This window comes from Barbatula barbatula, assembly GCF_947034865.1.
Source record: "Barbatula barbatula genome assembly, chromosome: 19".
Taxonomy (NCBI): domain Eukaryota; kingdom Metazoa; phylum Chordata; class Actinopteri; order Cypriniformes; family Nemacheilidae; genus Barbatula; species Barbatula barbatula.
The window spans coordinates 10,835,582-10,851,651 of record NC_136782.1 but is presented as its reverse complement, the minus strand read 5'-3'; the positions used below and the strand labels follow the sequence as shown (position 1 = coordinate 10,851,651).

The 16,070-nt window shown below is 37.2% G+C and overlaps 2 protein-coding genes across 3 annotated transcripts; both read right to left on the bottom strand.

The window, feature by feature from the left end:
- Positions 1-3,660: 3,660 nt before the first annotated feature.
- linc.pou2af1 (lnc RNA pou2af1) lies at positions 3,661-6,703 on the bottom strand. Of its 2 annotated transcripts, XM_079481531.1 has the most exons (5): positions 6,600-6,657; positions 5,562-5,659; positions 5,187-5,235; positions 4,536-4,765; positions 3,661-4,434 (listed from the first exon to the last, which is right to left on the bottom strand). In XM_079481531.1, the coding sequence occupies exons 3-5, from the start codon at positions 5,221-5,223 to the stop codon at positions 4,108-4,110; spliced, it is 594 nt and encodes a 197-aa protein (XP_079337657.1). In that variant the 5' UTR covers positions 5,224-5,235; positions 5,562-5,659; positions 6,600-6,657; the 3' UTR covers positions 3,661-4,107. The 2 variants fall into 2 exon arrangements, with proteins under 2 accessions (XP_079337657.1, XP_079337656.1); XM_079481530.1 differs by having other exon boundaries at positions 5,562-6,703.
- A 2,373-nt stretch (positions 6,704-9,076) lies between these two features.
- On the bottom strand, positions 9,077-15,827 carry pou2af2 (POU class 2 homeobox associating factor 2). Its single transcript, XM_079481529.1, has 5 exons — positions 15,666-15,827; positions 13,832-13,932; positions 11,244-11,283; positions 10,467-10,762; positions 9,077-10,035 (listed from the first exon to the last, which is right to left on the bottom strand). The coding sequence occupies exons 1-5, from the start codon at positions 15,673-15,675 to the stop codon at positions 9,661-9,663; spliced, it is 822 nt and encodes a 273-aa protein (XP_079337655.1). The 5' UTR covers positions 15,676-15,827; the 3' UTR covers positions 9,077-9,660.
- Positions 15,828-16,070: the final 243 nt, after the last annotated feature.

The window sequence follows — 16,070 nt, the reverse complement described above, 5'->3', positions numbered from 1 at the left end:
ACAAATGAAAAACATAAAAAATAAAAAGAAACATTAAACTTGTTGGATGCACTTGTGTGAAATGCATCTGATTCTCTTCGAGTCTTTTCAGCATGTTATTCGGTCCGTTATTAGGATATTATCATTATTTCAGTATAATTCAGTTTTATCAAATGATGTCCCCTTTAGAATGCACAAGCGGGGCAAACATGGGACACAACTAAATGCATTTTATTTGTTTAGTTTAAATGTAATAAATGCACTCAGGTTGTATGTTGTTTGACGGACAGGGATATTGCGATGGCCGGGAGTGTCCATGTGCACCTGGATTAAGTGTGAAACAGAAGGTCACCTTAAAAAGGTCAAAGCCCTTAGGACCTAAAAAAAGGAGAAAAAGTAACAACATGTCTAGAAGTATACCACCAGGCTAATTCATAAGCCTGTTTGTCAGATTAAGCTGCTGATAGCGTTCCATAAACGTTGTTTAGACATACACTCGGGGAATAATTTTCACTGGGGACAGGGGGTACAAGTCCCCCTCACTTTCAAATTGGTTTGTAATATGTTTTAACCACACGCCGTCATCTCTACAGAGAAGTAGGCTATAGGACCGAGCAGGACACAGTCTGCCTGTGTCGATGCGCGCGTCGCGTGCACTCTCTTAAAATAGATCTCTGAAGGATTGTATAGAATTTTTTTTTACGGGGTCCTTGTTTCGGTAGGCTTTGTTAAGCTGTTTCCTTATAATGGACATATATGGTAAAGAAACTCGTGATTCCAGTTCCAGTTCCTGTCTGCATCGCTGCCGGCGGTTTGTTTGTATCACTGCACTTGCACTTCGTTTTAATATTAGTGTATTTATTATCTTTACTTATTACTGTAGTTGCTAACTTATCCTGATATCTCAATAACCCTGTCCTTGTTATTTACTTGAAGATTTAAAACCAAAATTGATAGTTAACTCAACACCGTACTAGCTTGCTTTCTGTTTAAACTGTGGAAAACCATCTTGCCTTCTAGTTGTCTTGTGTGCTTACTGTTTCTCTTTTAAGCATATATACTATGATTCATTGAGCAACCTTAGTAAGTTGGAATTACTCTTCAAACCCAGTGAGTTATGGCTTCTACTCATATTATTGTTACTTGCAGTGGTCAGTTAGAAGGATGTCGAGAGGCATCCGTCCAAAGACCATAGCACCAGAGAGTCCGACCGCTACTGTCATCATCCAAAAAGGTTTATCCCACATCGCAAAAATCTGCTGGGCCGGCTCGTGCTGGCATTGACGACATAGGCGGTTGGCTGGGGCGCAAAATAAACAGACAAGAGCAAAAGAAACGCGACATGTTCAACTTGGATGAAAGAGCATCACCACCAGCTGAACCCGGCCAAGACAGAACTACTAGTGTTTACTGCGCACCCCACAGTGCAACACGATCTCACCATCCAATTTGGCAATCCCACAATCACTCCTTCCAAAACAGCCAGGAATCTCAGAGTCATATTTGATGAACAGCTGTCCTTCAATGATGACATTGCAAAGACAACGCGATCCTGCCGATATGCCTTATTCAACATTAGAAAGGTTAGACGCTATCTCACTGAGCATGCAGCACAACTCATTGTCCAGGCCCTAGTAACCTCAAGGCTGGACTACTGCAATGCTCTCCTTGCAGGTCCCATGATTAGCCCATGCCCTTTATTTAAGAAAATCCAAAACAATACAATAAACTTTTATTGTGTCCCTACAGCATTTGCGCAGAGGTTGACAAGATGTTTAAATAACAATAATAATGAAATATTCACTAATATTAAAATACAGCATTATTGAGAAAACAATCTGTTGTATTTAAATTTGTATTACAAATATTTTAGTTGTTATTTATTTACTTCCTATATATTCCTTTTAATCACAATTCATGTTTTATTAAAATGAATAAGAATGTTGTTGTTTTTTAACGATTATTTTCAGATATTTGCATTTATTTGTTTTGTATAGGGGGCGGGGCGTAATCTAAAATCTTGCCTAGGGCACCAACAGAGACTGGGCCGGCCCTGTGCTAATGTTTAGCAAAGTTAATGGCATTTAAATCAAACTGAAATGTTTGTACAGTGGAGTTTCTTATTAGTGTACAAGGAGTGGAGAAAGAGAAAGGAATCTTATCTAGGGTGCTAAAATGGTCAGAAACTCCCCTGCAGATCCTTGAAATGGTTAGCTTTAAAGGGAAAGCACTGACCCTAACTAATTTTCACCATGTTCCTTACCTTTTTAGGCCATCATTGTTCGCGCGGGATGTTCACTGGAAATTTCGTCATGTAGACTACTATGTCTCTCAATTAGCCAAAAAACGCAGTGTAAGTTTGTATTTTTCTGTCATTTTTTATTATCTTCGATACATAATTTACATAGAGTTAGTCTCAAAAATTGTAAAATAAAAAATTTATGAAAGTTCTTTAGCCTACTTATTTTCTTATTTGTGTGTTTTGCAAAATAAAAAAGCAACATTGTATATTGTGTTATCTAAAGGCAACAACTGACCTTTTTACATTATAAGGCCAATTTCACGAAATTCATTCAATTGGGCAAATGTCTTGTTCCTTCTCACGCGGTTGGCGCCGTGGTTGTGCTCGATCTCTGCCTTCTATTAATGTTATTCATCGTAGTGTAAATGTCACTTGAATGGTTTTGCTTTGCATCCACATGACCACCTCTAATGGACTGTTACTGGACTTGCCAGAATTCTCACCCCCTCATGAATGAAGCAGTCTGTCCTTATTGTGTTTCTCATTCCCAAGTGCACATATACTGCATGCAAAATATTAAACAAGGAAATAGAATTATATAATATGAAAAAATAACAGTGTAAAACAAAACATACATCTTATCTATTTTGCCTGTAAATTATTATTTTGTCTGACGAGACTGAATTTGAGAAGAATAGGCTAATCATTAAACTATCAGATTAAGATTATATCAGTAGAGATTAGAGTACTGCGTCGAATCCTATTGGTATCAAATATCACGGGTTGTACAAAAGTGGGAGGGACGCCGTTAAGGGAAACAAGAAGCCAGTCTTGGCAATGAGGAAAATTTCCTTGTCTCCTGCTCTCCGAGGGGAATTCCAGGTTGGTGAGCAGGCACAAAACACTACAGTCAGCACTGAACGGTGGTAGACGCCTTTTGATTGCAAAACATTCCCTATCTCTGTAGTTAATAAATACACTATTGCTTGATCTTTCAATGATACATTACAAAGGTGAAAGCAACATGGGTCATTTTATTTCAAAAAGGAAAAGTGACGCTCGAGCAGTTTTTAAAAACGTATTATTGGCTATTATTTAGATATAACACACAGTTGCTGCATGGCTCGAATGTTTTGCACGATGTTTTTCTGTAAACATAGGACAGATTTTAAACCTAAAATAATTTTATGTGTGCCATTGTCTAATTTGTGCCCATTGTTTTATATAATTTCATTTGTATTGTATTTTTTAAAAACATTTTTATTGTACTTTTTAATGTATTTTTATCGATTTTAAATTTCCTTGTGAAAGCTTTTGTAATAATTACATTTCTTGTTCCACTATCTCTGGTTGTGGGACAACCTCTTTGAGACAAAAATCTGTAATTCTGTGATATTTACAAATTTAAACAAATTGTGTAAATATGTTTGAATACAAAACACATTTTATATATCAATTTAATAATTGGTAAAAATTATATATAATTTTCAAAATTCAAAACACTGCAATATCATAATGCAAGATAACAATTTGCACATAACACGCTGTACTATATGTCAATTTCAAGTGGGCTGGCTATAAAAACACAAATACATTGTTTATCTATTCAATGGCTATTTTTCACCATTAAATGCAATCCAACCAAGCCATTCGAATAAATGAGTCCATGAGATTTAAGAAAAATACGTTTATTGTAGAAAAGATAAACGAATAATTTGTTCGTAAATTATACTCACACACATTTAGTTCTTTGCAATCAAACTACTCTAAGCCCATTCATGCCATCTCATTTCTTCTTTCCTTGACCAAAACTAAGCTATAATAAATGCATTCAAATGGATCATTTATGACACAGAATTGTCGCGCAAAGTGCTTCAAAGTACATTTTATAAGTAACACATCTCTGAGTTTGAGATATCCCTTCTGAAATAGCTGTCGTCGGCATTTGAAAAGAAACAGTCTGATGAGCCATAGGGCGCGTACTCTGAGGTCGTCATGCCATCCTGCAGATTGGACCATTGTGACAGACAGAAGCAATGCTGTAGGTTGCAATTCTGGTAGTGGTAATTTTCTGGAGAGAAACTGGAGTTCAAATCCTTTCGTGTCGGAGAGCTGTAACACGAGGAAGATGATGAGTGAGACTGAGGGGGAGAGTAACTGTTGTAATCGACTGGACTGGGTAGATTGAATGAGTCTGATGGTAATCTTGAAACCTGAAGCGAAAACACAAACATATTTACAGAGTGTGACACTGCGAACATAATGCATTAAATGAAATTCACAGGATAATACATGTGAAAAAAGAATTACATACCAGGCTAGTGCCATAAATGTCCGTATTTGAAGGTAGATATCCATTAGCCCACTGCGCAGAAGTGGGGCACACGAAATTGTTGTTGTCATTGCAAGTCTCAGGTGGCATAATATTCATCATCTGTTGATGATCATAAGAGTTCTCCACCGGGACGTTGACATGTTCAGTAAATGAACGTGTCTGGAAATAGGGATCTGGAGCTTGCCTTCCAGAGAAGACATCGAGTTGGGCTGTGGGGAAGACAGAAAGTACTGGCTTGAGCACAGGAGAACATTTAAATTAGCCCAGTAAGACTTGGGATGATGTCACGAGACCATCAGCCAACAGCTAAATCACATTTGAATAGTAGTTTATAAAAAGGAGATCATTCACTGTACTCTTAGGAGAACAAATGTGGTGCCATTGTTTATTTACTTGTTTGTTTATTCTGACTAATGAAGTAATGGGGTGATGGCCTGACGGTGGAAGAAATTGAAGATTGTAAGTTGCATGCAGTCAGTGTATTTTGTTGTCTTGTTCTAACGTAGCTCGTATATTTATAGAGAGATTCACAAGCTAACTTTATTTAAGACTGTTATTTGATTTTGGTCAAAGGTGCATGTATTTTGATCACATTTCTTGACAAGGATAAAAGTATTTTGTGAAACCTACTATTTAAGGTCGTAGAGCAGACATCGCGACTCGTCATGGCTTGTGATTTCTAAAGGATTAAAAGGAGATATACAAAAATTAGATATGCGTATGAGAGAGAGAGAGAGCGCGCAAATGGAAAAAAATACATGAATCGTTATTATGTTCGTCTAGTTTTAAGTCATGTGAACAATAAAAAAATCCGTTATATATATCATGTGGCAACAACTGAAATTTGGACACAAACAGGCCTGGGGGGCGTGGCGCTAAGTGGTCAAGTTGGGAAATTGTAGGCTTTATTGCACAGACCACACTTCATTTTACTTGTTTGTTTGCTTAAAACTACACGTAATTTGTAAGTGTATGGTTTTCATTGTTTAAGCGCCAATTGTTTACCGTTGCTGTTTTTTGTGCCTGCAGGGCTCTGTGCTTCTGCAGGAGCTCCTTAACTGTAGTCTTCACACGCACACCCTGGTACACCTTGGTTTTATCTGCTGAAAAAGAAGATATAAGAAATTTGTTTTCATCTTAGTTTTATTTGCAAAAGTCATTTCTTCAATTCAATTGTATTGGCCAAAAGGAAAAACTGTTCTGGTGATCTAATTTCACATCATTTCAAACTTGTTCATAAATTCTTAAAAATACATTTTAAATGCAAACTTGTTTTCTGCAAACTTTTCCACATGTTTAATCGGTTGGTATGCATTTCTCTTATTTGCACGACATGAAAAACTCTATTGTGGAAATTATACTTTGCCCGTCTTCCCAGGTAAAGCACCGCTGGCCGGTGCGCAAAAGGCATCCGGCAGTGAATGGGTTATTTTTTTGCATAGCAATAGAGAGCAGGACAATTTGCTCTCCAGCCATCTTTGTCACGGTGCGAGAGTTTAAACCAGGAGTTTAGTTTAGTTTGATTCAAATCTGACTTAATTTAAACCCTACAAAACCGTGGTTACATATAGAAAGCTGTCTTCCCGAACATTGTGCAAAAGCGCACACTCTGGTTAGCAGGAAACTGGGAAAACTGTATGAACACTGCTTAGGAGAACAGAAGAAAGAAAAACGCCCTTGGCAGACGCTTCTACGAGTTACGAACGTAAGTAAAATATTCTCATAACTGCAGTAATGTACGCATGTATGTAGGGAAAATGCATAGAAACGTTTATCTTAAACTCAGGTTGTGTAACGCAGAAACGCGATTTGATACAAAGGAGCTTAAATTCGTTCGGAAGGCGTTGTCCATGTGTTGTTCTAGATTCTCAGAAAAAGTTCCTCCAGAATCCAAGTTATTTTTCGCGACTCGTTCGGCAGACCTAAAGTTAGGCTATTTCTTGATATAGTTAATGGGGCAGTCCTCTATCTCTTCCTATAGCGAAGCCGCGCCTAATAACAACCCCCAATATGAAATATGTAAAAAATGGATAGAAAAAATACTTGTCCTTCTTTCCTAATTTTGTAATTGGTTGCTCAGCCTTGTGAAGACATGCACAGTGGGACGTCTTCCTGATTCACGTTAATATATATAAAATTTCTGTCAGAACATAAGTGATTCAAAACAACGCCACGCCATGGCTGAGTTCATGGAAGCAGTTGAGTTTAAAGAGAGGCAAAATGCGCGCTGATGTTGAAAAGATAGCAAAGTCCTTCGGCAGTATTTTGATGGGCTCGTTGACAGTCAAAATCTATTCTGATCAATATCCATATGCGTTCTCAAATCCGAGAAACGTTTGCATTCTGGTTAAAATGTCGAAATTATTTAAAATCTTCGTTGTCAAGTGACACTTGGTTGTTCTGAGAACACATGCGTTCACGATCGTACCGAAATCACGAGGTATAAAACTGCAGATTAAATACATCTTCAGATAAACCCATGGTAGTGTTTTAATTGGAAAAGTTGCATAAAGAATACGAGGCAGTCTGAAAAGTCAGAGGCTATCAATAAAATTGAACGAATCACCAGAAATATTGTTCACACTAACTGTGGTTTAACTGCACGAAATTGCACGTTTCTCACCAAAAATATGAAATCGCACCAATACATTTTTTACTTGAATCCTTGATGTGTGTTTGCATTTAAAAATATAAGTAAGAATGCACCATTTCACATGTACATTTCCAAGCAACATTTTACAATTATTAAATGTATATTTACTAACATTTCTTTTCAATGTTTTTCAGGTTCCCAAAGACGAAAACATCTTAAATGAAGAAAAAACGAATATTCACTTACCAGACATATTGGCCTGAAAAGAAGGAAAATTCAGCAGGAGCTACAATGAAATACCCCAACGTCAGTTCTTTGCTCTATTAAATGGGCAATAACGAATTATTCACAAAAGTGTCAAAAAGTCTCAACAAAGTAACCTCAAAACACTCTCAGGACATACAATTATACAGTTATATACCTAGGGTTATTTTAGTTTGAGTTTTTCTCCTCTCATCCCTACTATTTAAAACCCCAAGAACTCCATGATTTGACAATGATTTGATTGCGCGATACTTTCAATTTGAATATTCAAAGGCTTCTTAAAAAGACTTATTTCTTAGTGATATTCGCTATTTTAGTGCATATAATAACATCTCTTATAACAGAATGTTATGTTATTTCACATTTTGACATCACACAGATATATATTTTTAACATTTTATCACCCTTTTGAAGTTGGTGGTTGGAGTCTACATTAGACCCACTGTTTCAACTTTGTAATCGCACAAAGGGCTCAAATGAAGTCTTACATGCCATGACACATTGAAAATATATTCTGCAACAGGTAGTCTTGTAAAAGAAATAAATATTGCGTCGTGTTGTTTAGATAAATACAGTGTTTTAAGAATTATTGGAGTGGTGGGCGTGGCATATGATAGCAGCCATGTTTGTCATCAGAACAATTGGGATCTGTGCTAAAGTCAATTTACTGGGATTGTAAAAGTAAATTTAATAAGACTGGACATTAAATAAACTCGATTAAATATTTTTTTTGCATTAAAAATGAGCAGTCTCTGTTTTTACAAACGACACGATGGATCAGCCTGCTTGTTCCAGGCCAAGTTGACTGTGACTTGGAAAAATATCGGTTTTCACAATCATACTTAACTGTTTTCTGCACTTCTGGGCAGTATCTTCATTTGAATGCAATAAAGTATAACAAATTTGATTTAAACACGGCATATTTTAAATCATTACAAAGATGCTCTTGTGATGCTGATGATGATTTACAAGCCCAAACCAAAATCATCAGACACTTGGCTTTAGTTCAAACTATAATCTGATGAATACGGTAATTAAAATGAAAGAGATGCAAAAGGCATATTTATAATTCTTCGAGATTTATTCAATCAGCAAAGCATTTCATGTGAGATTCATAAACGCTCGAAGTCTCCACACTTTTGTCATGCAGGTGTTCTTTCATTTATAAAGGAAGCTCGAAAAACACACATAATTCTATATTTTTGTTACAGGTGAAATATAATCAAGTTTCAAGTGTTTATAAAAATTATACTGTATTTTACAAATCAATTCTTTAAAAAAATTCTTAATCTCTTTCTTCACTGTTCTTTACACTGTTCTTCCCGTTTCACGCATTTGTGTCATCCTTGTGTTTAAATGTATCTGCTGTACGAAAAAATAAAGATCTTGATTTAAAAGCAAATGTTTCTCGCAGTTTTCTTGTTAAGTTTGTAAAGGACGAGCTGTGCATTTTCAAAGGTTACACGACAGAGAAATCTCTAAGATATCCCTGTTTTGGAAGGGTTGTTTTGTGGGATGGATAAATGAATGTCGCCGGCTAGTGGTTAAAACGTGTAACTCACAGTCCACACCACAAGCAAATTATGTTCATGATGCGAATCAGTCTTTTAAAATATGAGTCTTATTTGCGTTGGTGCCAAATAAAATACATAGTCACATGTTTGAAAACTTTGTTTGTATTTTGTTTATATCACCATCTGTCACTTATCTGAATAATTTGAAAAGACTAGCTCTTGAGACCAGTGAATCCCATTGTGCTGGGTTACAAAATTCATATTTTTTTTTAAATTTTGGTTTTATTTTCATTTTAGACAGTTTGCGCAACAGGCTTTTACATGAAAAACTCTACCTACAAGAAGAAACAAAGAAGGACAAGCATAGATATTACACAGCAACTAAAAATATTGTAACACTTAATTTTTGCAAGTAATATACATTTAAATAGACTCACAGTCACTTATGCATCACACAAATAAAAAATCCAATATACAAACTTATACTGATTATCACCCTTATCCAGCTGAGAAAAACAGAAATTGTGGTTTCTACAAAATTGAAGATACAATTACAATAAATTATACGAAACAAATGAAATAAAAAAAGAAATTCAAGATATAAAGTAGCATTTTTTGTTCCCCCACATGAAGCCTTAGCCCTGCTAAGATTTAAGTGCTGATAATCTTACTTGTGAAATGAAGAGGGGTTGATCTGCTAGGCTGGTAAGCCCTTATTTTTTATAGTTCAATATCAGAATGCCCTCCTGACCTCATACTGTGACCAGGCACTAGCAGTGTCCTCCTTGGCCCATGCCAAACTGTCGCTGAGTGCTGCAGGGGCACTGCCAGCGTCATCCACTGCCAGTTTGCTTACAGGCTCAGTCATAAAGGAAGCAGATGCAAAGCTGCCAGAAGTGGACGGGAATGAAGAATGGTAATTCATGTCATCTAGTGAATGCAAAGAATATGACTGGGACGAAGAACCCCGAGAGGATGAGCGGAACTGGGTAGGACTGGCGGTCTCGGGGTTGACCAGAGAATTGGACGCAGACAGGGGTACAGGAGCCAGAGCATCTCCACACAAGCCCTCTACCGCTTCTGTCCCTGCGGGCTCCCAAGAATCTCTCTACAGGATAAGTAACAAGAATTAAAATTGAACAAGAATGAAAAATCATATTCTTGTCAGATCTTTTAAAATCAGACGATTGCATATACTAATAAGTAGACATCTTAGTTTGAAAAACATGTTCAAGAGAATGATGCTTGCAACGCCATGGTCATGGGTTCGATCTCAAATAATTCACCCACTAATAAAATGTAAAATAGTTTGATTGCTAAGACTTCTCATTCCATCCTGATTTTGATATTGAAATTGTTACAAAATGCCTTTTTAGACTGAATTCTCAATTTAGAATTAGTGGATATATTATCACACAACAGAATAGATTTATGATTTGTGTAGATTTATGCATTTTTCACATAAAAAAACTTGTGAAATATCTTTTGAACAAGCTTTCCACTCATACTGGAAAACTTTCTCCACGAGCTGAATCTTACCAGTAAATAATGTGACGGGTCACTGGGGTATGAAGGAAGCAAAGAAGATAATGCAGAGGATGAGAAGATTGTACTTCCTCCACTGGAGAAAGGTGAGTTGCGGTAGTCCCCGAAAGAGTCCGGGTAGTAGCTGTCTATTAGAGAAGAGTAGCCGGACATGGTGTCACATGAGAGAGACTTCCCCACCAGAGACGATTGGTAGACATCAGCCGGGAATGGTTTTGTTGTGGAGCAAAACTCTGCATCTGAAATGAAAGGTCTTCTCATGCCATAGTAACTGGGAAGCATGTGAGACCCTGAACAGAGAAGAGAAATGAAAGCACTGTGTCTGACTAGGTTTGATAGCTACATGATATTATAAAGTGATGTATATTACAAGATTACAAGAAGTTAAAGGGATAGTTCACCCAAAAATTACATTCTATCATTTGCTCACTCTCTTGTCATTTCAAACATGTGTGACTTCTTTCCTCCGCAGAACACACTAGAAGATATTTTAAAGAACAGCGAATTCACTTCTATTGTATGGACACAAAACCAACGCAAGTGAAAGGTGGCGGTTACCAACATTCTTCAAAGTATCTCCTTTTGTCAAGAGGGTGAGTAAATGATGACAGATTGTTTTGCGTTTACTAATGTTTACATATACAACCTTGTTTGTAAAGTGTTACCAAAACTACTGAGTATCTACCAAAATAATTCAAGTCAATAGATGGCAGTGCGTGTTTCAAAATATGTATCAATTTAATATATGTATTTAAAGTGATAGTGTCTCACCAGTCATTTGAGCAAATGAACTTTGAGGAGTGGATACACCCTAAAAACACAAAAACATATCATGTCAAATATTTTGTCAAAGTAACACTCAAACTGGCTGTATGTGCTCATTAGTTTACCATGAACCAGCACTTTACTGTGATCCTTTTGAAAGAGTTTGACTAATGCCCTCCAGCTGTACACATGCCAAGCAGCACACTAAAAATTTGCATGCGTCTAATGAACTGGCCCCAAATCTGGGAGAGATTCTCTAGCCATAATGCCGTATTTAGGCCAAAACAAACAACCCGATCGAACACTTGGTCAAAAAAGCACACTGCACTGTGAGTATTAATCTCTATAGTATTTAAAAAAAGAATAAACGGTTTGCACTTTTAAGGTTAGATTATTCCATGGGACCAAAATGACAATGCTACCTTAAGGTTTGCAGCACACAAATTGTTATTGAATGGTGGGGAATACAGAGACATTCTTCCGTTTGCATAATACGAGCATAAAAGAGCTCATATCAAGGCAGCACTGGCTAGAGGCAAGCAAATTTTGAGGCTAGTATTTGAATGTCATTTGCTCATCCCAAGACTTCCCTATGTGAACAACCTACGCCCCAGTGCCTCTTTGAAGGCATGGTATGGAAATCAGGCTGTTGAAGAGCTCTGAGGCTATGGCACCTGATGTAGGTAGGAGATAAAGCAGGGTTAAGCTTGTGCTAGTGTCTGTTGTTGGGGGTGGAAAGGCTCTTTATGAAGGCCCCTTCAGCTAGGTAGTAAAATTGTTCCACTGCAGGAAAAACACCTGCAAAAACCTGTACTAGTCATGGTAAATCTTTTTCCTGCTCGTTGTAATAGTGACCGTGAATAGTGCGTGTGGTTAGTTTGTCAGATGATTGTACTTTTTACACTTTGCATGTGCCACGTTGCTGGAAATAAAGTGACGTTTTAGTTAAAATGCAAAATTTGTGTGTTGCTGTGTTATTTTCTGCCATTTTAAACAGTTGTTTCCTATTTTGGAGTGGCTTGTTTTAGGGCGGTCAAACGATGAATCGCATCCAGAATAAAAGTTTGTGTTCACGTAAAATATATGTCTGTGCGTATTCACCTAGCATTTATAAGCATACAAATACATGTATATACAGTAGGAAATATTTAAGTTATGTAAATTATATATAAATGTTTATTCATTTTTATATTTAAAATATTTTTCAATATAAACATGTAGGCCAATGTATATATTTTTTATAAATACAAAATGAATACGCACAGTACACAGACATATATTATGTTAACACAGACTTTTCGTGATTAATCATTTGACAGCCTACTTTTTACCCTTAGTTTACTTAGTTCCATTTTTCATTGTTTTTACATGGAAGACTAAAAACTAAAAACAAATCACGCTACGTTATATCAACGTTTCCTATTCTTTTCTTTGATTCTCAATTTCATCTTATGCACGGAAAAAAGAAAAACTAAAATAATTTCACCAAAGATTACATAAGAGCGTATTTCACTTTTGTTCGGCTTCAGCTTGTGGCAAGTGGCTCTATTGTTTTGGTCCTGTGTTTGGACATGACTTCTATGGCCAATGTTTGCTAAAGTCTGCAGATGGCTCTTCTACCTCCAATAAAAGCCTATAGACTTGGAAGTAAGCTCATTATAAAGCCATTTTTGTTCTGCGTGGCCTCAACATGCTCCGATTCTCCCGTGCGACCCTCCCCCCTGCATAACCATTGTTCTGTGTATTTGGTCTCAGTCAAGTGTCTGTAGATTCACAATGATTGACACCTATACTTCTTTTCATTACGTTTTGAATACATAGTTACTATTTCGGCTGTTACGTTACGCACATTTAATTCATGATCAGCTACGGCTTAAAAAAACGAAAAGAGATTTCACATTGTCTAAGGAAAGACCATGAATCTGGAACGTGTTATTGGATTAGGTATTTTTCCCCAAAGCATCTTTTTCGTTCATTACACTTTCAATCTTTCCTTTCTTTAAGGGAAGTTACAGATCCCACTTCAGGCTGCTTATCCAAATACTAGCGAGTGCAATTGACACAGAGCCGACAGGCTTCCCTCTTGTGCAGCCAGATGTCTACAGTCTGATTTGCGCCTGTCTGAAGTGACAACAGTAGACTTGTCTGTGGTCTGCGGGAGGAACAATGTAGTGGAGCAGGTGTGCAAGTCTTTCACTTTGCATAGCCATACCATAGCACCAAAAGATTGATTTACTCGACGACCTCAGGAGTTCAGGGCCATCAGCACTGTCGCTATTGTCCGCAACGTATGCGGAGGTATTTACTGACTGGCTTTGCTTCATCCCACTCGTGTGAGAAAGGGACAAGATTCTGAGGGCTGGTATCGGAGACAATACGTGGTCACAAGTCATTAGAATAAAAAAAGAAGCCAATGAGTAAATAACGTAGTGGGGCACAGAATATGCCAACTGTTTTAAACTGTCTGTTTGCTTTTATGAAAGAAGAGCAGAGTGACAGGATGAATAGGGTAAAAGAAAGCATTGTGAAGCGCAGGGCGGGGAGTGTTTCAGTTGGGTGTACATTGACCAGGTAAGATTAAACGTTGGACTTACAGTGTAGCGCGATCCATTCGTTTGCCTCGACCTCTTTTCTGCCAGCAGATCCTTCACTGTGTGCTTGACTCTGACCCCCTGATAGACTCTTTTAGAACATTCTGGGAAACACACAACAATAAAAGTGGTTTTGTGAGGCTTTTGTGAGCAGGGTAAAACGTCTAGTGGGACAGAAAAGTCTTGCACATGCAGAACTTGCAGGCAGTGCACACAAAATTTGAAATTAGTTTGTGGACATCGTATATACAGCAGTGTATATACATACAAGTGATGGCAGATTTGCTATGTTTACTTTGAATGACCCCTCTGGTTATTGATGATCATGCAGTACATGGAGAAACTGGGTTAAGTTGAACAGTTTTATCAATATTTAGTTGATATTCGTTGGTTATTCTCCTAGGCCTTGACTCAATAAACTGTGCACATTGTGTCATTTTTTGCCAAGCCTCCTAAAATGTACAGTTCACCCGAAATGTACTCACCTTCGAGTTGTTCCAAATCTGTATACATTTATTTGTTTGGTTGAACACAGAGAAAGATATTCAGAAGAATGCTTGAAACCAAACTGTTCTTGGCCACCATCGACTAACATAGTAGGACAAATGACAATGATAGTCAATAGTATCTCGCTATGTTTGCTTTCCTACATTCTTCAAAATATCTTCTTTTGTGTTCAACAGAGCAAAGAAATGTATAAATCAATGTTCCCTACTATGGTAGTCAATTGTGGTCAAGAACTGTTTGGTTACAAACATTGTTCCAAATATCTTTCTCTTTGTTCATCATAAAAAGGAATTTATTCAGATCTGGAACAACTTGTGGCATTCGTGTTTAATCTAATTTGGTCTCTTGTAGCTCAGTGGATAGAGCATGGCGCTAGCAAAGCCAAGGTCATGGGTTTGATCCCAGGGGATTGCACATAGTTAGAAACAATTGTAAATGACAATGCAAGCGTCTGCCAAATGCTTAAATATAAACATAACTAGCTGATTTCTGATTTGCAGTATGATAATGGCAGCGTATTCATTTTTTTTGGTATGCATCTATAACTGGCATGGAAATTATCTATGGTTTTGGTCAATGCAAATTGGTCAGTTTACAAACACTAACTCTGTCCAATTGAAACATCATGAGAAGCCAATTATTAATTTACATTTATTTTGCCGGTACTGATGAGATTCATAGCCTTCACAATTTAAGGAACACGTAGAACACACAGAAGAAACAATACAAAATTGACTGATACCTAAAGTTTGCTCTCTAATACAATAACAAGGATTCCTGGGAAGCGTAAATCCTGACCAACAGAGAATTGTATTTGCAATTTAAAATGTCTGTGATAGGAAATTGCATGCAAAAATCATTGTAGTGTTATGTAAAAGACCCTATCTTCATGAATAAAGCTTAGAACTTCTTACTTTCTGCATGTTTTACACAGACCTATTTGAGTAATCTTTCAAAATGGACTTTGAAATGGGTTCAAAATATTGTGCTGTGTCTGTCATTGAGATCTTTTCATAATAAAACAAAGTGATGTTCATCCATTCAAAGAGGATTATTCTTACCAACGAAACAAGGAAAAGTAAAGCTCAAGGCATACTGTCTCTATGCCAGTAAGCTTAAAATGTATACCTGCTACCTTTTAACATTACGCAGACATCTATTACACCTTATCTACCCCTAAAGGCTACATTTACGGATTAAAGGGAAGGGCAGGTGCACCTATTGAGCGAACTGACCCAGTGACAAGCTAAAACTACACACTCAGTATGTGTCCTCATTTATTTACTTTAAAATATCATAGCGTTAATTTTAAAGTAAAACAACACCTTACCAGTTTCCATGCTGCTGATACCTCAGAAGAACAATAAGTGGCTGGAAATTCAGTTGGCTATCTATCCCAGTGAAACGATGGTATCTACTCCCAAACTCCAGCCGATTTTGACCATTATCCCAAAGACACTAAATTCAACTCCGCTTAAGAGAACTACACTATAGACGATGATCAGAAGTCAGCTTTTGAAATGACCCTAGCACATTTGTTTACATGCAAATAATTGCCAGGACGTTTTTTCAGGCATTTGCATCCAGCTTCTAGATTAGTGAGGAGAGAGCGCGCTTCACACGCCACCATCATTGGTAAATTCATGCTTAACCTTTGCCGGGTTGCCGAGTCATGTGTTGTGCATGACATGTTTCTCATGTACCTCGTAACCAGAATGCTTTGCTTGGCATTTAA